This window comes from Phacochoerus africanus, chromosome 12 (assembly GCF_016906955.1).
Source record: "Phacochoerus africanus isolate WHEZ1 chromosome 12, ROS_Pafr_v1, whole genome shotgun sequence".
NCBI lineage: Eukaryota > Metazoa > Chordata > Mammalia > Artiodactyla > Suidae > Phacochoerus > Phacochoerus africanus.
In genome coordinates this window covers 62,281,844-62,304,473 of record NC_062555.1, presented here as the reverse complement: position 1 = coordinate 62,304,473, position 22,630 = coordinate 62,281,844, and the positions used below count along the sequence as shown (strand labels likewise).

The 22,630-nt window shown below is 40.6% G+C and overlaps 1 protein-coding gene across 20 annotated transcripts in view; it reads left to right on the top strand.

Annotated features, from left to right (window-relative positions):
* Positions 1 to 22,630, top strand: part of PARD3 (par-3 family cell polarity regulator) — a 629,826-nt gene that overhangs the window by 588,638 nt on the left and 18,558 nt on the right. For all 20 annotated transcript variants that reach the window (XM_047755497.1, XM_047755490.1, XM_047755482.1 and 17 more), the window contains one exon: positions 21,342 to 21,456. In XM_047755497.1, the coding sequence (XP_047611453.1) occupies positions 21,342 to 21,456 (115 nt within the window). The remainder of the gene's footprint in view (positions 1 to 21,341; positions 21,457 to 22,630) is intronic.

Sequence of the window (22,630 nt, the reverse complement as noted above, 5' to 3'; positions counted from 1 at the left end):
CTACTTATGAAAGGTCAGTGTCAATAGCCATTTTCAAATGAAGGGTTGTGTAAGATTCATGAACATTATTATAATCAATTGTGTAATAGATGGAAATATATGAGATCATCTGTAGAAACACCTTCTCGGTACCGTATGTTAGGAGTAATTTCTTACATTTACACTTTCTAAAATAAAAATTGTATAATGAATTGGATTATGTTTATAAATATAGGGTTGCAAAAACAGAAATGTTCACATGATGGATCTTTTGTCCTACTGACTTTTGACTAAACTTGAAGGTATAACATTATATTGTAAAGATATCTTCCTGAGAATTTAAGCTAATATAATCCAGAAACATTTAACTTTCCGGATCGATTGTCTTAGTCTTCTTATGAACAATAAAATGTTCGTAGATAGTTTGTAAATCCAGAACAAAGGCGAAAGTACCAGGGAGGTAGAATCCTGTGTCAGGAAATTCACCAATAGTGTCTACCTAAAATTTTAAAGTCAACTTAAGATTTGTGTTTTTATTTCATGATTTTAAAGAAAATATGTTCAAACTACCATCTGTTTTTGTTTTTGTTTTTGTTTTAATCTCCATTTTTGGTAATACTGATTTTTATCAAAGTGCCGTACCACTGTATTTTTCATCAATTATAAGATTCACGTTTTTCACAATTTAAAATCTCGGACACGAAGATTCTTCTTACAATGTCACCTTAATTGGCAGCATTTTCTTTCTCGGAGATCTATAAAATGTGTCATGATTTAAGGGTTTCTTTTTTTTTTCTTATTTCGTTTAATTGAAGTATAACTGATTTATAATGTTGTGTTAGTTTCTGGGGTACAGTAAAGTGATTCGTATTCTTTTTCATATTCTTTCCGCTAGGATTTACTACAGGATATTGAATCTAGTTCCCTGTGCTATACAGTAGGACCCTGTTGTTTATCTATTTTATATATAATAGTGTGTATCTATTAATGCCAAACTCCTAATTTATCCCTCCCCTACCACTTTTCTTCTTTGGTAGCTGTAAGTTTGTTTTCTATACCTGTGAGTCTATTTCTGTTTTGTAAATAAGTTCATTTGTGTCATATTTTAGATTCCACGTGTAAGTGATATTGTGAGATATTTGCCTCTCTCTGTCTGACTTACTTCACTTAGTATGATGATCTCTAGGTCTATGCACGTGGCTGCAAATGGCTATTTCATGGTTTCTTAAATGCAGACACAGTTACAGTTTTACACTTCACACATACCCCTTACATTTTAGTTCAGTGTGCAACACACAAAGAAACAGATTATATTGATTAAAAGAGAAAAAAAGAAAACCTTGATTCTGGCAGCAAAAAAGATAGTGGATTACTTCTCCAAAATTCTTGACATATTATTGGAAAAATAGAGAATCAACGCCTCAACTGAATCCATGTTGTAATTCAGCCCTAGTGACTTGATGGAAACAATTTTGCAAAATTTGCAGTAAGTGACATGTAAATTTGTGTTTATCAAAAACACCCTCAAGTTTATTAAATGGTCTGCCTTTTACCCATCTATTTCATGGACTCCATACGTCTTCATAAAGTTCTCTAGATAATGTCTTGCCAAGACCACAGAGATGACATTTTGATGTCAAAACAAAATAACATAGCAGAAACCTATAGAAACAATGTTGCAGTAACAAAATGAAATGTCAGTGGAGGTCTATTGTAGCATCATGTCAAAACAAAATGTCAGCCAACATCCTTGGAGACACTATTATGATATCACAATGAAACAATATTGGTGCCAGTCTGTAGAGACATTACAATATGAGAAAAGACAAAACAGAAGGGTATACTCGAGATCTGTAACTTCTGAGTCTCATGTAGCTCCATGTCAGATAATTGGCTTGTGACAAACATGGGTAATATTTCAGGATATGTTTTCTAAGTTCTTCTTGTGCAACTCAAGAAACTATCCCAAACTGGTTCTTTACCGTAAATGCCTGTGTTAGAAAATTGCTGATGTTTCCATCTAAATCTGTGTCAGTGTCTGTGTCTGTGTGCCTTCTGGGCTTCTGTCGCTATTGCACATGTAATTAGTTCTATTTGGTCTTGGCTGAGCTTCCCTGCACACTAGCACTTGGACTTCAGTTGGACGTAAAAATACAGGAAAGGCGGTATTACAATCTGCTTGTAACGGATCATACTGGGCTTTAACAGATGCTTTGCTCCATTGCTTTCCCCTATGTCCTCAGGTATCGCTGGCACTACCCCTGCCCTGGTGAGCCTCAGGCATCAAGGCTGGTTTTGAAATATACGCCTGAATTCCCGTGACCTTTGCCCCTTCCACCCATGATTCAGTAGCACCTTGGCTGTGTAGTTACTCTACCTGTCTTCCAGCTCTTCGCTTTTAATTGAAAGGTCAAAGATTCTATGACTATTGCAGAAAAACAAATCTTTATTAAAATCTGTAATCACGTTAAGTTAGGATTTTTTTTTCCCCAGAAGAAAGTTATTTAAATTAGTAAGGTGTTGAATTAAAGTCTTTGAACATTTTAGACATAGAGAAGTGAAACGTTCACCGTATGAGTCACTTTATAAAGGTTAAAAGGGTTTTATCCACATTTTAAATAATTTGTGTCTGGAATTCGATATTATTGATTTTTTTAGAGATTTGAAATTGAGAGAGTAAAAGGCAAACTAGAGAAAAAAAAGTCTCTTCTGTGAATATATGCTCAGAAAAGAAATAAAGAATTTTTTCTCATTTTATTCAGCTACAGTATAATTTTAAAATCATGTTTAAGCAAAATGATACAATGCAATCTCAATTAATTAGAAGCCAAGCAAGCAAACCCACAAGTAGCTAATATGTTTGCAAATTTTACTTTTTAGGAGAAAGAGGTTGATGCTTGCAAAAGTATGACTATTGGGAGTTTGTAAAAAAAAAAAAAAAAGGTCAAAAAAGTGAAAGGGCTTCGGGGAAATCCCTAGTCAACAGGGTAAGATTCAGCTCAATTTCTTCCTTTTTTTCTTCTTGGAGTAGTCACTAATAAGAACTAAAGGTCATGAGAATCTTTTTTTTTTTTTTTTGGTCTTTTTTTGCCTTTTCTACGACTGCTCCTGTGGCATATGGAGGTTCCCAGGCTAGGGGTCTAATTGGAGCTGTAGCCACCAGCCTATGCCACAGCCACAGCCACAGCCACAGCAATGCAGGATCCAAGCCGCGTCTGCAACCTACACCACAGCCCATGGCAACACCGATCCTTAACCCACTGAGCAAGGCCAGGGATCGAACCCACAACCCCATGGTTCCTAGTCGGATTCATTAACCACTGAGCCACGATGGGAACTCCCTAAAGATCATGAGAATCTTAAACCTTTTTAAAAAGTTAAACGATATTCATTATTCCTTCTTTCGAAGATGAAAGAAAACTTCAGTGCTTTCTAGAAGGGTTTTTGAATGTGAAGGTTGAAACAAACAAAAAGGGATTTAGACAAAGTTTTAGGTAATCAGAGTATCAACTGCTTCTTCTAAGACTATGATTATTCACGATGTTATACTTACGTTCAGTTTGCTTATGTTCCTTCGCTTGCAGTAGCCACCGAACTATGCCATCTCCCAGAAAATGATGTCAGCTTTGTGTGTGGTGGGGATGCTGGAGCCTGGCAATGTTCTCAAAGCTGCTTCTGCAGCGGGGGAGGACTGCACTGCGGGAAAAGTCATGGCACCTTCTTTTACCATGAGCACCGGTGGAATGATTTTAAGAGATCCAAATGGGATCTGGTCCCTATTTGGCAGGACAGTTAAGAGTGGAGGGCAGGGAATTCCCATTGTGGCCAGCGGTAACGAACCCAGCTAGGATCCATGAGGATGCAGGTTTGATCCCTGGCCTCTCTCACTGGGTCAAGGATCTGGCATTGCTGTGAGCTATGAGCTGTGGTGTGGGTCGCAGACATGGGTCGGATTCTGCATTGCCGTGGCTGTGGCGTAGGCTGGGCAGCTGGAACTCCCGATTCAACCCCTAGCCTGGGAACGTCCATATGCAGCAAGGGCAGCCCTAAAAAGCCAAAACAAAAACAAAAACCGAAAGTGGAGGCCAGCAAATATTGAAGCAGGGGATTAAAAATTACAAATTATCAACACATTGACCAGCGGGAGTAAACCTGTGTGATAAATGTATGGCCAAACTGTGAATTTCATCACGTGTCAAGGAAAGGAAAACTATTTTGAGTATTAATGTCGGAACGTGTGTTTGGTGGGAGAAAGTTTAAAGGACTTGGCTAAATCATTAAAATAAAATTTCCTTATATTTGTTGCTCTGTAGGTTACCAATGCAATGCTTTAAACAGTTAGTCTCCAAGTTTATATAAATATATGTAGACATATTAAAAATATGAACATATAAAAATATATTCTTAAAAAGTTATGTTCGTATAGTTTGTGTGTGTGTATATATATATACACACATACACACACATATATATATTCTTAAAAAGTCATATAGAAATAATTCTAAAGTTTGTTGTGGAGTGGTAGATATTCTCCTGTTATTAAAAACAACTGTGTTATATTATAGAACATTTACATCTATGCCTTTCATATACTGAAAATAATAATGATGTAAGTATCTACATGCCTTGAAATATCCAATATTTTTGAAAAGGTATTTAATCTACTTGAAAATAATTGAGAATTGAGAATAATACAAACTGGAAAGTCCAAACTTAATGCAGAGAATGAAGACATTTCTTCCTCTTTTTTTTCTTGAAAACCATTCCAAAATGGCAAAAAAGAATAAGAAACAGAAAAGTGGCTCTACCTTTTATTACTATATATGATGACAGAATAACCCCAGGATGCCAAAGACCAAGTCACTGCACCTGAGAACAAAGATTGGCAGACTCTTCTCTGAAGAAACTGAATGGCCCCAGAGAAGGCGCTGACCTGTGGGAATCCCCAGCCAAAAACAGGCTCTCTGCTCAGCCTGCCTGGGTAATATCTACCATTTCATGAGCCCCACCCATGCGCACAATGACTAAGGTGCTTTTCAATGCCTCATTCTTAAATAAAAGGACATTCTTAAAAAGGACAGGCAAGCATATCAAATATCTGAGAAGAGCCTTAATTGTGGAAGACAGACCAAAGCAATAATAGGAAATATTTAAAAACTGTTAATACCCACCATGAAATAAGAGAAGATACTGCAACCATCAAAACATGTCCAGGAATGGGACTCCCTGGTGGTAGAGCAATTTAAGGCTCTGGCGTCACTGCTGAGACTTGGGTTGCTTCTGTGATATGGGTTTGATTCCTGGCTCTGGAACTTCCATATGCCGTGGGTGCAGCCAAAACCAACCAAACAAAAGAGCCCCAAAGCAAAAACATGTCCAGGAAGCTATTAGACGGGATTATTAAGAAAATATGAGGAGTTCTCGTCATGGCGCAGTGGTTAACGAATCCGACTAGGAACCATGAGGTTGCGGGTTCGGTCCCTGCCCTTGCTCAGTGGGTTAACGATCCGGCGTTGCCGTGAGCTGTGGTGTAGGTCGCAGACATGGCTCAGATCCCTTGTTGCTGTGGCTCTGGTGTAGGCTGGCAGCTACAGCTCTGATTCGACCCCTAGCCTGGGAACCTCCCATATGCCGCGGGAGCAACCCAAGAAATGGCAAAAAGAAAAAAACGAAACAAAACTAGAATCGATAAGCTATCATAGATTTGAGCTTGTGGAAATTTTTATTAAAAAGCTATAGAGAGGCAGAAAAAAATTGCAAAAAAAAAAACCAACCCACATATCTGAAAAAAGACTATCATCCAACATACCAACATATACAAAGAACTTTTGAAATTCAACAATACGAAAAAAGACAACCCGATTTTTTAAAAAAGAGCCAAAGACCTTAACAGACATCTCACCAAAAAAAAAAAAAAAAAAGCGAAGATGGCAGAGAAGCGTATGAAAAGCTGTTCTGCATCATATGTCATCAGGGAAATGCACATAAAGAGAATAATGAGATACTGCTACACATCTATTAGAATAGCTAAAATCCAGAACACTGACAACACCAAATGCTGGTGCAGATGTGGAGCAACGGGAACTTGCTCGGTGCTGGAAGGAGGCAAAATGGTACTTTGGAAGAAGTTTGGCAATTTCTTATAAAATTAAACATATTCTTAACACGCAATCCAGCAATCACACCCCTTCATATTTACCCAAAAGAGTTAGAAACTTCTGTCCACAAAGAAACCTGTACACGAATGTTCATAGCAGTTTTATTCATAATTGCCAGCATTTGGAAGCAAAAAGGATAAATAGTCTGTGATACATCCAAACAATGGACTATTATTCAAGGCGAAAAAGAAATGAGCTATCATGCCGTGAAACAACATCAAGGAAATCTAAAGGTGGATGACTAGTGAAGGAAGACAATCCGAAAAAGCTATGTACTATATGATTCCAACTCTGTGACAATTTGGAAAAGGCAAGTTACAGAGACAAAAAAGATGAGGCGTTGCCAGGGGAGGGATGAATAAGCAAGCCCAGAGGTTTTTTAGGGCAGTGAAACTACTCCGTATGGTACTGTAGGGTGGATCCATGCCATTTTATTTTTGTCCAAACCCACAGAATGGGCAACACCGAGAGTGAACCCTATTGTAAACTAAGGACTTTGGGTGATAATGACATTTTAGGGTTGGTACATGAGTTGTAAAAAATGTCCCACTTTGGTGGAGGATGTTGATAGACGGGGAGGCTGGGCGTGCACATGGGTTAAGGTATGTGGGTCTTTTCCTTCCTCTCAGTTTTCCTGTGAGCTCAAAACTATCTACTCTAAAAAGTAAAGTCATTTTTAAAAAGGCTGTAGAGACAGGCTTTAAGAAAATGGAGCAGGAGTTCCCCTTGTGGCTCAGTGGTAATGATCCCAACTAGTAACCCTGAAGACACAGGGTCAATCCCTGGCCTCTCTTAGTGGGTTAAGGATCCGGCGTTGCCATGAACTGTGGTGTAGGTCACAGACGCGGCTCTGATCTGGCGCTGCTGTGGCTGTGGTGTAGGCCGGCAGCTGCAGCTCTGATTAGGCCTCTAGCCTGGGAATTTCCATATGCTGTGGGTGCAGCCCTAAAAAGACATAAGAAAAAGAAAAAGAAAGAAAAAAGAGAGAGAGAGAGAATGGAAGAGGAAAGAAAATGAAGCAAAAGAATAATCACCAATGTCATAGAAGAAAGGAAATAATGTTTTTTATTTTATATATTTTCTTCCAGTTCTGTTGAGCTATAATAGATGTACAGCTTCGTTTAAGTCTGAGGTGGACAGCAGAATGACTGGACCTTAATATATTATGGAATGAATTATCACCGTAGGTTGAGTGAACACCTATCATCTTATACAGATGCAAAATTAAAGAAATAGAAAAAAAAAAAAAAAAGGTGTTTCAAATGAATGCATCAGAAGATAGCAGTAAAAATGCATTATTCAGAAATAGTAGTTAAATACCAGAGGTATTCAGGTAGACCTGGATTACTGTTAAATCCCTTGCTTTTGCTTTGTGTAATGGGTCATACGGCTAGTTTACTTTCGATAATATTGAGTCCAGTATTAAACATGACTGTGAAAGAAAATGAGCCATCCAGGAGTCATCAGAAGCGTGCATCTCAGACCGGAAATTATGATCGACCCTCTCTGCCTAGCTTAGGTTGAGTTAAAAAGCAATATCATAGAAAATAGGGCTAAAAGCCTTAAACGTGTTTTGGGGGGAATTGGGTGGACAGAAGGACAAAATGTGATGAAGGAGAGTCTTTTCTAAGCCTTTTAGTTAGCTTCATAAAATATAAACTATGCATAGGCAAACATTACTGTGAAAAGCAGTATTTTACAAAAGAATGAAGTCTACCATTAATTCCAAACAGAGGCCCACTTTTTGTGTTCTCCCAGAATAATGCATCTAAACCTGAAGTGAGAAGTGAAATTGATGGACATTTCTTCTGTTTCATTTCTTCCCTCTATCCAGATAATTTCTGAATTGGGTCATGGCCAAATCAAGAATGGAAGAAAAGCCTGGAAAAATTATTAACTAATAATTATGACATTAATTCAGAGCGTAAATAGAAGGGAAAAATTAATTGCCAGTCAAGAAAAACATGCTTGTGTTCTTTGAAATGTTTAAAAATTATATATGCAAACTCTTTACTTGGGCCCATGCAATGTTCTGGGTTTTTTTAGAAAATGAATAAATTTATGCTTCTACTTTTATTCTAGGTGTCAAAAACCTTTCAGAGTTAGCCACTCATGAAACCTACAGGCACTGTATCTCCTGTTACATTATTTTCCACTTTAAGTCATTTCAGAAAAGCCATATAGAATTTAGCCATTATTCAGAATTATGACATGAGTATTAAGCACTGCATTGCCTTGGAATTTTTATCTTAAAAAAAAAAAAGCATAGCTTAGTTTCGTATAGTATTTTGCAATTATGCTGTCATTAAAGACAGAATCAAAAACAAAGACAATGTTAGCCTTAAATTCGGTGTAATCATTTCATGATTAAAGAATTAAAATAATGGTTCTATAATGAGTTTCTATGCTTGTGTGATAAAACCTCTGTAATATGAAAAAGTACATGTTAATGGTTTTATTTTGTCATCAAAACCCATCAGCTTTTGCAATTTCTATTGCTTTTCTGTTTCGAATTTCCATGACATACTCCTGATTTTCACTCGTCTTTTACTTCTTCAACTACACTATTAAAATCCTTTCACTCTTTACTCACTCAAATGTATATTTTAGTTTGAAGCACAGGCTTTAGCTGTGGATCACAACTGACTAACCTTTGTATCCCCAGTGGTTTTACTGAATGAATAGTATAATCCATAAACTTTCTTCAACTCTCTAACCCATTAGAATAACCTTACATGTCCTTGTCATTTAATAGACAGTTCAAGAAAATCACACAATCTACGAGAAGTAAGTGCACTTTGGGCATTAACCCCAAATTATATCTGCTTCTCGTACTGTGCAAAGAAAAATGGCATGTGTGGTTTCTTATAGGCAGTAACATTTTATTTTCCAGAGTGCATTTAAATTCATAGGTATACCTGAAAATGTTTTTTCTCCTGTCATTTGTTCGCTGAAAGCCTCACAGAGTTGCCTGCTAGGAATTCTTGTGCCTACAGAACTCCGCCTCTGTCCACTGCTCAGCCCACGACTCCCACAGGGGTTCGTGGAAATTCAAACTGGATTTTTCCACCACCCCTGGGGTTTTAGATTCTAACGGTCCCTCTCACAGTATTCAAAGGCTGTTTATTTAGAAAGGTTTATTGGCATATGATCTCTTTGATAGTTCAATATCGACAGTTTGTTTAAGTTTGCTAGGCAAGATTGATTTGGTGCTGTTTTAAGCCAGTGCCTCACTGGAGGGGTGGCTGTAATAGAGTCTACCTTTTGAGCAGAAACCAGTGTGGAATATTTCTGTGAAATTTACTAGGCAGGAGGACCTACCTCCGGCTCCCAGTGGAATGTGTTTTTTTTTTTTTTTCTCTGTGTATTTATTGTTGGGTCCTGAAATTAGGTATGTCTGTGCATGTGTGTGTTCTTTGTAGCTGGAGGAATTCCCCTCGAAAAAGGAAAAGCTAAATTTTTCTCACTCCTGCCTGAGCCTGGTGACAGGCTAATAAGGAAGAGTGATGATACTAATAAAATGGGGCGAGGGGTACATTCCTGAGATTTTGCTGCATATAAAATGATAGCCCTGTTGCCGAATGACCGCAGAGGGACTCAGACGGAGCACCGGTCCCCAATCTTTCTGATGGAGGAGGCGACCCTCCCTGTGACTCATCTCAGCCAAAGCAAATGCAGTATTAACAGCTCTGGTGACCACCTCCTCAACCCAGAGAACAGAGCTGTATGTTTTTAATTTGTTATGATTTATTATACTGAAATTGGTGTGAAATGGACAACAAATCATGGGTGTCAGAATCTGAAAATGAATTTTATCAGCTGAGGAAAGTGAGGGCCTCTGGGATTTGCATCAGTTTCTCATAATTCTTTTCATATTACAGATGATGAGTCAAACTGTGAAAATAAACTGAAAATGACACGCCACTTCCTAAGTAGCTAATTTCCCATGTTCATGAAGACATATATAAATATAGCCATCCAGCCTCACTTTAGACTTTTTCTGTAGTATAAGGGGATGTGTACCCGCTCACCGAAATATTTGCCTAAAATCCTTAGAGTAAGTATTAAAACCACTTGTTACATCTCACAAATATCTGGGGTTATCAACAGGAAAACGCAAATATTATAACAAGGTATTTACCAACTTAATTTTTTTTTCACTGTACAAACTTGGAAGAGAGTATTTCTACCTGCATGCCAGTATAAAAATGCTAAGATTGAAAAACGCTCTATTCCCCCAATTTCAGATGTTATAAATACCTTTCAGCATCGCAAAAAAGCGGCCCTTGTTAGAAACTAACTTTGCATGCATAATTAATTTGAGCACCACATTCCTACTTCACAACCAGAAGAGAAATTGAATTCAGGTGTTTGGTGAACATATGGGGGATTTGCTGTGAATTTATGACCTGTGGTTTGAGTGTAAAACCCCAAGATACTTGCTGATAAAACTTAATGAAGCTTGTGCAGAGGAGCTATTTTTATTTGTAGTTTGGTAATTGATACATTTCTTGGTTTAACCCTCCCACCCTTTTCCCCCATCCCTCATAAATCTTCCAGTCAGAGAGGTAGAGCCATAGCAGAAAGCCAGGCTCCTTGGCCAGGTTGTGCTAATGCGAACTTAAGCCGAGGTTCGGAGTCGGCTTTGTCACGGTGTTTTTAGCCCCTTCCTTCCCTTTTAAATGAGCAATTGATGCTTCTTCGCCAGCACAGGTGATAGGAGGCAAACGATGGGGCATGGAAGGAAGTGTCTTCAGGTTTCTCTAAGAGGAGCACAAAGGTATCACAAAGAAGTGATGCCACTTGACTCTGCCCGAAAAAAGCAAAGATGCGTCACCATGGAGTCATTGTGCAAACGCAGGCAACAAATGCATTGCCACATAGAGGCTTCCTCCCCTAGGAGAAGCACACCTTTGGGGACAGGAGCCTGCCACACACACCCTGGCCACCTCTCTGCTGCTCTGTGGGTCCCTAGGATGTCACAAAGAATGCTCCTGGATTTGAGTGCCAGGCGAGAGAACAGATGACACGTGCTCTCTGTTACCATACGGGGTGTAATGGGTTTAATGAGAAACCTGTGTTTGCTCACTAATTTACAGCAATTAAGAACTCAGTTCTGACATCTGTAGATTATAACTACTTGTCTGGCGATTACAAGATCAGGAATAGTTTATGGAATTGCTAATCAGCATAGAAAAATATCCAAGTGAGAAGAGTGTTGTTTACCAGCAGCCTCTGCGTGATGGTGGTTCCTGGTCCCTGAGCTACTAGCATCTCTTATTAGTTCAGTGACATTGCCCCTCCCCCCCGCCCCCCCAGCACTTTCGTTGTCCCTGTTCAAGAACTTGTTTATATCCACTTTATCACACTGACAATCTGTCTCTTTTGAAAGGATTACAACTCTGTACATCCGCACGTGACATCACAGTAAGACATTGCTTAATGATCTGAGACGCTTGTGGTCATTGCTGACTGCCTGTTTCCAAAGCGATGTGACAGGTCTGCCCTACATATGTTTTTTTCTGGTGTCACTTTTTGCCTGCTCCGGTCCCAGTGTCTGTTTGAGGTGATATCCATGCAATAGTTGAATTTTGGACTTGCCCTTGGTACCAAAAAAGGCACTAGAATGTAAGGATAATAAATCAGGCAAGGGAGGGAAATAGGCTCTAATTTTTCTCCAGTGAAGATGTTTCCAAAAATATGAGTATTCTTGCAGGAAGGTCTATTCCTACAGTGTCCTGGATCTTTAGTCTTTCCATCTGTGTCTATTGATCACCAAGGAAATCAATAGAAAGAGAAATTTCTCTGAATAAGTGGACTAAAAGCCAGGAACCTCTCCTGAAGGTGTAGTTGTTACCTAGAGACATAGCTGAGGCTGGGAGAAGCCAGAGGTCATCAGAACAGAATCTCTGAGGATACATGAGGATAAAGGAAGCTTTCACTTACTATCTGCTTTCTACCTGTGCTGCGATGCAGATGATAATTATGTTTCAGCATCTGGAATCCCGAGATCTGGAAAGGGCAGTGCCAGCAGATGAGGAGAAGGAATTCCTTAAGCAGAGAAGTTAGCAGCTTTCCTCTCTGGTTGCCTTGGAATAACTGGAGGGAGGTGATAGAAATACATCAAAGGGAGGAAGCTTTGCATGTGGAGCAGAATTATTTCCACAATCTCCAGTATAATTTGGAAACTGGCTTTTGCATTTTTTTAACTGGGGAAATGAATAATGCCCTTTTGCATCCCCACTAATTGGATGCCAAGTACAGGTGTGAAATTCACTAGCATTTGGAGTAGACGTTTTTACTTAGGGAGTTCCCGTCATGGCTCAGCGGTTATGACTAAGATCCATGAGGATGCGGGTTTGATCCCTGGCCTCGCTCGGTGGGTTAAGGATCCGGCGTCGCCGTGAGCTGTGGTGTAGGTCGCAGACATGCTTGGATCCCACGTTGCTGTGGCTCTGGAGTAGGCTGGTGGCTACAGCTCCGATTAGACCCCTAGCCTGGGAACCTCCATATGCTGCAGGTGCGGCCCTAAAAGACAAAAAAAAAAAAAAAAAAAAAAAAGAAGTTTGTACTTAGGCCAAAAAGTAAAGTGCTAGGGCCGAGAAGGATATAGCAAAAATGAAGAGGCCAAAGGTATGAGCTGACATGATTATAACCAGGACCCTTCTGTGTATTCTTCTTTGGTAAGCTGGGGCTGTGAAGGAAATCAGTTATATACTGAACCCTTGGCAAACTAAGTAAAAGCAGCTTTCACCAGGAATATCTCCTTGTGAGCTGTGTGTTGACCCACCTCCTAGAAGGCCACCAATCTCTGCCAGAAAGAAAATCTAGGATGAGCCCTTGAGTTCAGCTTTACTGAATGACAGGTGGTGATAGGGGGGTCTGTTCCCACCACACCCTGGGAAAAAGCCCCTCGTGGCTGCTTTGCCCTAATGAGGGCTGAGATCCCAGAGTCAGACGGGGGTGTTTGGGTGAAGTGATGCGGAGGTTGACAAAAGGAGCTACCCCAGGCCTTTGGCTAGATTTCCAGGGGGCATCGTTCTGGGCTGTACACTGGTGTCCAGTGGAAAGTAGGCCCCGTTGGTTTCATGTGTTAAGATCCACCATTTTCCAGCGTTCAGTGAGGTCTTTTGCAGTTGTATGTACTTCATGCAATTTTTCTCAGAGATCAGAACTTTGGAGTGACCAGCCACCTCAATGAGAGGGCTAACACTCTCTTTTACGCTGCTCAACAGGCTTTGCAATGGGCAATATTTATTAGGTTGTGGGCAAGGCACAGTTCTAGGTATCCTTCTAGACCATTTGATTTCATTTAATAAGTATGAACAACCCCGTCACGTTTTTTAAGGTGACATGGTGGTGATGGCGGTGATGGGGTGGGGGCGTGCATGCACACTGAAGGGAGGCTGGCTTAGGGAGGTTATGTGTTATCCCTTGGGGCAGTGGAGCACCAGAGAGCAGACCCACCAGGCGATCACATTTCAGACCCCTGTTAAATTGCATCCAGCAGCATCCTATTGGCCAAATCAAGTCACACGGCCAAGGCCAGCATCACTGGCTGTTTGATTTTTGATTTTTGATTTTTTTTTCTTTTTAGGGCCACTTGTGTGGCATATGGACGTTCCCAGGCGAGGGGTCAAATCGGAGCTGCTGCTGGTGGCCTACAGCCACAACAATGTGGGATCCAAGCCACATCTGTGATCTACACCACAGCTCATGGCAACGCCGGATCCTTAACCCACTGAACGAGTCAGGGATGTAGTTGGGTATCCACGTAGTTTACTGCTGAGCCACAACGGGAACTCCAAGCGTATTAGTTTTTTTTTTATCATTGCCTACAAATAAACACAGACTTAGCAACTGCAAACAACACAGGTTTACTGTATCAGTATCTGGGGCTCTGGAGTCTGGCATTGGCTCAGCTGAATCCCCTGCCCAGGGTTACTCCCAGTGCAGTCAGGCTGAGTTCTCATTTGGAGCCTCACTTGGAGCCTCACTTGGAGCCAGGCTGAGTTCTCACTTGGAGCCTCTGCTTGGGAAGCATCACTTCCCTGCTCCTGGAGTTGTTGGCAGCCTTCTGTTCTTTGGAGCTGTAGGATTCATGGAGCAGCTTTCTTCCTCAAAGCCAGAGAGGAGAGATGGACACTGTTCTTACATACACACACGTCATCCTACACAGTCCTTGCCCTTGGCCGTATCGCAGTGGATAGAAGCAATGCCCAGGCCCTTCCCGTGCTCAGGCGTGGGAGTTGCACACAGGTGGAAATCCCACCGGCAGGGATGGTGGGGTACCTGAACCTCTGTCCATTGTAAATAATTGGTAACAATTTACCTGCTGCAGGGATGTGACATGCAAAATATATTGAGGTTAAAAGGTTGTAATGAAGGCATAAACCTAAGAAAGAGAAACACATCCTCTTGTACGTACCAAACACCGTAAAACAGTATTTGGGTCAGAGGACAATGGTTATTGAAGAATGGAAAAGAAAAGACGAGCCAGGGCTGGAGTCATCAGGAAGAGCTTGAAGGTGGTAGAATTTGATTTGACTTCCTGGTACAGTTGGAAAGATGGAAAGAAAAGGAGAGGGTATTACGGAAAGAGCGATCAGAGCACATTTATCTCGCTTCTTCCTTGGAAGCTTCTCTTTTCTCATACTAGAGACCAGTCTAGAAGCATTCTAGAATCATCCCCCCCTTCGGAGTCCATGGATCCATCCTCTCCTCTGTCTGCTCCTCTTTTCTCTTTCCCTTTCTCCTTCCCTCTATGGACAGGAGAGTGTGAACCAAGATGGTACCTCCCTGCTCAGAACAGTGAGTAGTTGTTCTCCCTTCCACTGAATTCTGGATCCTAAAGCTCTGACCTCCATTCCAGTTTTCTGGATTTCCCCTGCATAATTAAACAGGCACATGTTAAAGTATTTTTAGTCCATAAAGAATTCATCAGTCACATCACACACTTCGCTCTCTCAGCACATGCTGGTCTGAAAAGATGGGTCGGGATGCAAGTCTGCAGGCCAGCATGTCCAGGGTTAGGCCAATCCGGAGGAGCAGAGGCAAGGCTGTGTGGACAATGCCCAGTGGTCTTTTGTATAATATTTGTTTCTTGGGCCTATTAGCAGGGGACGACTAGCCTTATTTCAGTGCAGTGAAAGCAAATAGCCTAGAAAAGCAACATAGAAATTGGGCAGCATCTGCAAGCTCGCAGGCATCAGACAAATTTTTTGGTCTCACCTAGGATTAAAAAAATAAAATAAGCCAACTTTTAAAATTGAGTAGGGTGGGGGTGGGACTATAATTCTGACTTCTTTCAAAAAAATTAGAAGGTAAACACCAGACCCATGTCCCTTCGGGGCAATAATCTACAGGAATGAGAAAGTCCCCCCCACCCCCCTGCATTCCAAGCAGATTTCCCCCAATTGTCACAGAATGTTCCTGGTGCTTCCAGCACAGTGGGTCTCCTTCTCTCTTTAGTTAATTGCCCTGCAGGCATTGGAATTTGTCCCAACTCTGAAGCCTGTGCACTTTTTTCAAAAGCCTTGTCCTTAGAGCATCTGCAGTGCTTTCAAATGCATGCAGATTCCTGGGCCCTGCACTAGAGGGCCTGACTCAGAATATCTCAAAATGAGCATCAATCAGCATTCTTCCCAGATGATGAGATTCGTGCACGAGACGTGTATAGTGGTGAGAACCACTGCTAGGAAGTTTCTTTCCTCCTTCAGCGCACCTAAGGAGATGTCTGGGTTGCATATCTGTGGAGCACGGATGCAGGACAGGCATCCAGACTTATCTGCAAATAGGATCGTGGTTGCACTTAGCATGTATTTTTCAGCAACTTTTGTTTGTAAAGTGCATTGCAGGAGTCCAGTCTGAAGGCTTGAAAGCTTAGTACTCTGAGTAATCTACTTCTGACAGGAGAGAGTACATCCCCACGGTACTTGGATGGGAAAGTTTTGAATTCCATATATGTCAGGGTTAGGTTGTACCTGTGGGTTTGGGATGTTTGTAGTGTGTGATCCAATGTACACTTTCTTAACTTTGTCAGAAAAAGTCCTAGGTCATTACTGAACCAAAATGAACCCTCTTCATTTAGTTTAAAATCCACATACCCACATACCTACCTGTATGTGTGTACACATGTCTGTAAACACCAGTGTGTAAGGAAGGCTGAATGCTAGTGTCGGATGTAAACTGTGTGTGGGGTTTTTGTTTGTTTTTTTCTTTGTTTTTTACACAAAAAGCACCTCTGTAATTCCCCTCCTCATCCCTCCTTTCTGTAGACTTTGTATAATTTATGATTTACTGACTCCTTGGAAATTTTCTCGTCTTGCTCACCCATCTGATCAATGTAGGTGATATCTTTAGTATATTTCTCACCAAAAAAATAATGAGCAACTTTAAGTTGACCATGAACCCAAATTGAAGCTGATTGGGGTCTGGAGGAATTAATCATTAGTGCTAATGAATATTTAAAATTTTCTTTGGCTTTCTTGGCAGAGGAGGTAACCAGGGATATTAGGAGGCTGGATGAGAGTTATTAGCTCTTTGAGACTGGCCTGAGAGGCAAAACTAAGCAGTTACAGTGCCTTCATCTTTGGAAGTCAGGGTTTCACCTGCAGACTGCCAGCTGTTGTTCCCCAAGGACACTTGACGCATTCTTCGGAAATCACCATCACTGGGGAAACCTTGCAGCCTGCTTCCCTGCCTCAGCCCTTAGGTGTTTTGCTGTTCTTAGGCAGGTCAGTCTGTTTACTCTAGAGTATAAAGAAAGGAAGCAAGGCAAAAAGAGTGAAACAGTTGTCTCACCTGCTCAGATTTGGAAATATGGTCAGAAGTAACTGCTAGAACTTATCCTATGAGAAACATGTAGGTCACCAGAATTTTATTTTATTTTTTTAATTTTCTATTATGATTGATTTACAATGTTCTGTCAATTTCTTCTGTATAGCAAAGTGACCCAGTCTTGCATATATATGTCCATTCTTTTTCTCACATTATCCTCCACCATGTTCCACAAGTGACTAGATATAGAGACTATCTTTCCTCCACTGTATGTTCTTGCCTCTTTTGTCATAGATTAATTGACCATAGTGTTTGGGTTTATTTCTGGACTTTCTATCTTGTTCAGTTGATCTATATTTCTGTTTTTGTTCCAGTACCAAACCGTTCTGATGACTGTAGCTTTGTAGTAGAGTCTGAAGTCTGAGAGCCCGATTCCTCCAGTTCCATTTTTTCTTTTCAGTATTGCTTTGGCTATTCGAGGTCTTTTGTGTTTCCATACAACTTTTAAAGTATTTTGTTCTAGTTCTGTAAAGAATGTCCTTGGTAGTTTGATAGGGATTGCATTGAATCTGTAGATTTTCTTAGGTACTGTTGTCATTTTGACCATATTGATTCTTCCAATCCAAGGGCATGGTATGTTTTTCCATCTATTTGTGTTTTTGATTTCTTTCATCAGGGTCTTATAGTTTTCAGAGTGCAGGTCTTTTGTCTCTTTAGGTAGGTTTATTCCTAGGTGTTTTATTCTTTTTGATAAAGTGGTAAATGGGATTGTTTCCCTAATTTCTCTTTCCTATCTTTCACTGTTAGTAATAGAAATACAATCAATTTCTCTGTATTAATTTTGTATCCTGCAACTTTACCAAGTTCATTGATGAGCTCTAATAGTTTTCTGGTAGTGTCTTTAGGATTTTCTAGCTATAGAATCATGTCATCTGGAAACAGTGATAGTTTTACTACTTCTTTTCCAATTTGGATTCCTTTTATTTCTTTTTCTTCTCTGATTGCCATGGCTAGGACTTTTAAGACTATGTTGAATAACATTGGTAAAAGAGGACATCCTTGTCTTATTCCTTATCTTCCTTTCTTTGTGGAAATGCTTTTAATTTTTCACCATTGAGAATGATATTAGCTGTGGGTTTGTCATAAATTGCTTTTATTATACTGAGGTAGTTCCCCTCTATGCCCACTCTCTGGAGAGTTTTTGTCAGGAATTGGTGTTGAATTTTGTCAAAAGCTTTTTATGCATCTATTGAGATGATCATATGTTTTTTATTTTTCGTTTGTTGATGTGGTGTATCACATTGATAGATTTGCAGGTATTGAAGAATCCTTGCATCCCTGGGTTAACCTCTATTCGATCATGGTGTATGATCTTTTTAATGTATATTTGTATGTGGTTTGCTAATAATTTTCTTGAGGATTTTTCCGTCTATGTTTGTCAGTGATATTGGCCTGCAATTTTCTTTCTTTTTTTTTTTTTTGTTGTTGTATCTTTGTCTGGTTTTGGTATCAGGGTAATGGTGGCTTCGCAGAATGAGCTTGGGAGTGTTCCTTCATCTGCATCTTCGGGAAAAGTTTCAGAAGAAGAGGTGTTAATTCTTTGAATGTTTGGTAGAACTCAGCTGTGAAGCCATCAGGTCCTTCACTTTTGGCTTTTGGAAGTTTTTTAAATCACATTTTCAATTTCAGTACTTGTGATTGGTCTATTCATATTTTCTATTTCTTCCTGGCTCAGTCTTGCTACGTTGTACCTTTGTAAGAACCTGTCCGTTTTATTGGCATACAGTTGCTCGCAGTAGTCTCTCATGATCCTTTGTATTTCTGCAGTGTTAGTTGTAACTTCTCCTTTTTCATTTCTAGTGTTATTGATTTGAACCTTCTCCCTTTTTTCTTGATGAGTCTGGCTAACGGTTTATCAATTTTTAAAATTAAGGACCTGGGTCACCTTCCCTTGATGGGAGACTGCATGTTCAAGACATCACAAAGAGTAAGAAGAGGTCCATTTTCATCAATGGTTTGGGCTTCATGAACCTAATAATTATGGGGTTAAAACTGTGCTACGTGAAAATAATAGGGAAATATTTCTACTCAGACATGCAAAATACTTCATCAGGCAAGCCTCCCACCACCCCCCTATTAAAAGCTATGAAGGCACAAAAGGCACAGCTGGAAAGAGGACAGTGAGATTAAAGAATGTTCACTTTCCTAGCTTTTATCTTATGAATCTATCCACGTGCCTACACCGTCACTGTTCTACATGGAGAGTGAGGAGTTTTGTGGGTGGGGCGTTACACGGGGAAGCCACTATTGAAAGTTTATCTGTTTGGACAAGATAAGATGCTGTATATATGATTTAAAAGCCTGTAGGAATAACAACCTGCCAGGCTCAGGAACATGTAGGGGAAGTTTGAAGCGGTGCCCACATGTTGACGGAAGTGTCATGTTGTCAAGGAGCACATTTTGCAGACCCGTGAACCTTCCAGGTTTTCAAGCTGATCAGTTCCAAAGATTTGTCAGAAGAAGAACAAAGGGAAGACAAGTTTTCAATGACTAGGAAAACCATCGCATTGAATGTGGCGACCGAATATTCCAGGAGCTCTCATGAAACTGATAGATACATAAAGGTGATAGGAACCCATCCAAGGTGATAAGATGAAAGACTGTCCCGTTTTCTTAGAAGACGTTCAGAATGTGATTTTGGATGTGATCATTTTCGATTTGAGATTTTCAAACCTTTGGAATTCTTTGAAACGTGAAATTATACGAAGACATATGTTAGTTTGAGAATTTTATAGACTCTCCTTTGACAGACTTTCTCTTTCCAGGCCACCTCTCAAATTACATTACCCAGGGGGCTGTGCAGCCAGAAGAACGCAGTAGCTCAGAGTAACCAGGGCAACGAGTTTTCAGTGAGGGAACCCATCTTCCTAATGGCTGACAGCTTCCCATTCTGCTAGCAGCTTGGATGTGATAAATACAAGACTTGGGTCTTGTCCTCAAGAAGTCTGAAGTTTTGTTGGCAAACTATATACTTACTGTGCTTGAAGAGCTGTAATTTGGGGGTCATGAATTGGAATAGGCCAAAGGTGCCACGGAATTTAAGATTGATTTAATTTTGGTGATACCGATTACTCTTGAAAAATACTCTTTTAAAACTGTGTGTGACTTAATGGAAGAGGGGCTTTGGAGTCTGCCGTGCGTTTTACCGAGTGATACAACCTGGTCTAGTGAGATGAGGCCAGACTAGTGATCAGAAAAATTGGGATTCTAATATATTCCCCACTGGCCAGGGAAAGACTGGAGACTTCAAACCAGTGACTGAATGTCAGTTTATATCTTTGTGTGTGTGTGTGTGTGTGTGTGTGTGTGTGCACATGTGTGTAAGAAATACCACCTTCTGCACCTATATTACAAGTTCTCTGTGAGGATAACACAGAATTCAAAGCTATAAAGAAAGCAACATTATTATAAGCTAATTGGTTCAGTAAAACTACCACCTGAAGTTTTTGTTTGTTTGGTTGATTTGTTGGTTGGATTTTTTTTTTATTTTTATTTTTTTTAATTTTAGGGCTGCACCAGCGGCATATGGAAGTTCCCAGGCTAGGGGTCCAATCAGAGCTGCTGATGCCAGCTACAGCCACAGCCACAGCAAAAGGTCATTTGAGCTGCATCTGAGACCTACACCATAGCTCACAGCAATGCCAGATCCTTAACCCACTGAGCAAGGCCAGGGGTTTAACCCACATCCTCATGGATGCTTGTAGTGTTCATTACCACTGAGGCACAACGGGAACTCCTGAAGTTGTTTCTAAGATGCTTTTCATTTGTGCTATGTATGTTGGATTTTGTGTATAGACCTCTGATAACTCATAAAGAAGAACTTCATTTAATGGCATTATGAAAATAATACTGCACATTTGTCAGGCTCTATTGTATGGTTTTATCTCTCTTGATGATTACAACTCTGACATTTAGAGCAAAAATGTGCTCTTCATATGTTTAAAGAAGCTGCAGAGGTATTAAGTGACTTACTCTAAGAAGGTGGAGGAGCTGGGACTGGACCCTGGTCTTTCTGACTCTTAATGCAGCGTCCTTTCTGAAAAATTTTTTGCTGCCAACACCTTGCCAGATTACAGAAAGGAAATGAGGCTTTGAAAGAGCTGCGTAAAAAAGGAACATGTAAAAATACTGCTTGCCTTCTTGAATATCTATCTGAAATCACTTCAATAAGTCTTAATCATCAGAACAAAATGAAAACATATTTCCAATGTCTAGATATTGTCCTAAAAATTCACTTCCTCTCCAACAGCACCTTTTCGCAGCAGGCTGCCTTTTTTTTTTTTTTTTTTCCCTTGGCAACTGCAGTGTCATAGATTGTATTTCTGAAAGGTGTTCACTGTGGCCTGTTTTGTCTTTTGGCAACAGATCAACTCCCAGCAACCATGATCGGATACAGCGTCTCCGGCAAGAATTTCAGCAGGCAAAGCAAGATGAGGATGTGGAAGATCGGCGACGTACCTACAGCTTTGAACAACCTTGGGTGAGTGAGTGGTGCCTCAGCCCGGTTGTGGGAAGTCCTAGGATTTCCCTGCAGTAAAAGCCACTAAGCTCTGCCCTTGGACCTTTATGAAACGAAACAAGGTGGAGCCAAGTCCCTCTGACCTTTAGTCTGTTGACCTTTCCTTCCTTTCCACCTGGGATTCATCGTTGCTAATTTCATTTTATGTCTGTTGCACCATCTGTCCATTGCATCATAGGTTTCACTTGCCTTATGACAAGACAGAGCAAGAATATTCCTTTTTTTTTTTTTTTTTTTCCATTTTAGGGCCACACCTGTGGCATATGGAAGTTCCCAGGCTAGGGGTCGAATCGGAGCTGTAGCTGCTGGTCTACACCACAGCCACAGCAACACAGGATCCGAGCCACATCTGTGACCTACACCACAGCTCACAGTAATACTGGATCCTTAACCCACCAAGCAGGGCCAGGGATCAAACCTGCATCCTCATGGATACTAGTTAGGTTTGTTTCCGCTGAGCCATGATGGGAACTCCCCAGAGCAAGACTATTCTGACTCTCAACTATGTGTTTTTAAAGTTTAGTATTTTTCTATATATGCTTTTCACAGAGTCAGAACACATCTATTGCATATCTACTCTACACAAAGTACAGTACTTAGAAATTCTTGATTCTCCCCCATTCTCTTTGTGTTTTTGCTGAACGCCAGTCCTGCATCTGCCTGTAGCCCAATGTGAGTCCTTCCTCCCACAGCCGCCAAAGTGATCTTTCTACAGCAAGGCTTTGGGGAGCTTCTCAGTGCCAAGATGAAGTCAGGAGTGGCACAGAAGTCCAGGCTCCACAGGGTGGCTTGCTAATTAATCCTCCCCAATCCAGCCCCGGATTTGGGCTCTGATCTTGTGCTTTGCCTTAGAGACCACAGCACTTCTGGGAATGGGATGTGTTGGAGCAGATTTGGGGGTTCGAGATGATGGGATTGGAAACTTGAGTCACTTAGACATGAATAAATAGGATACCCAGCTGAATGTATCAGTAAGCCCAGTCCACATGGTGATGTGACCATAGCCAAAATGCGCTGAGGACTGTGAATGGAAAAATGATTTTTCAGGTTAATTCTGTAATGAAGATTGTCGAGTCAGATGTGACAGAAAGTCAAGAAGGCCAGCCTGGTAAGGATCCTGGTGAAGCCTTGCACA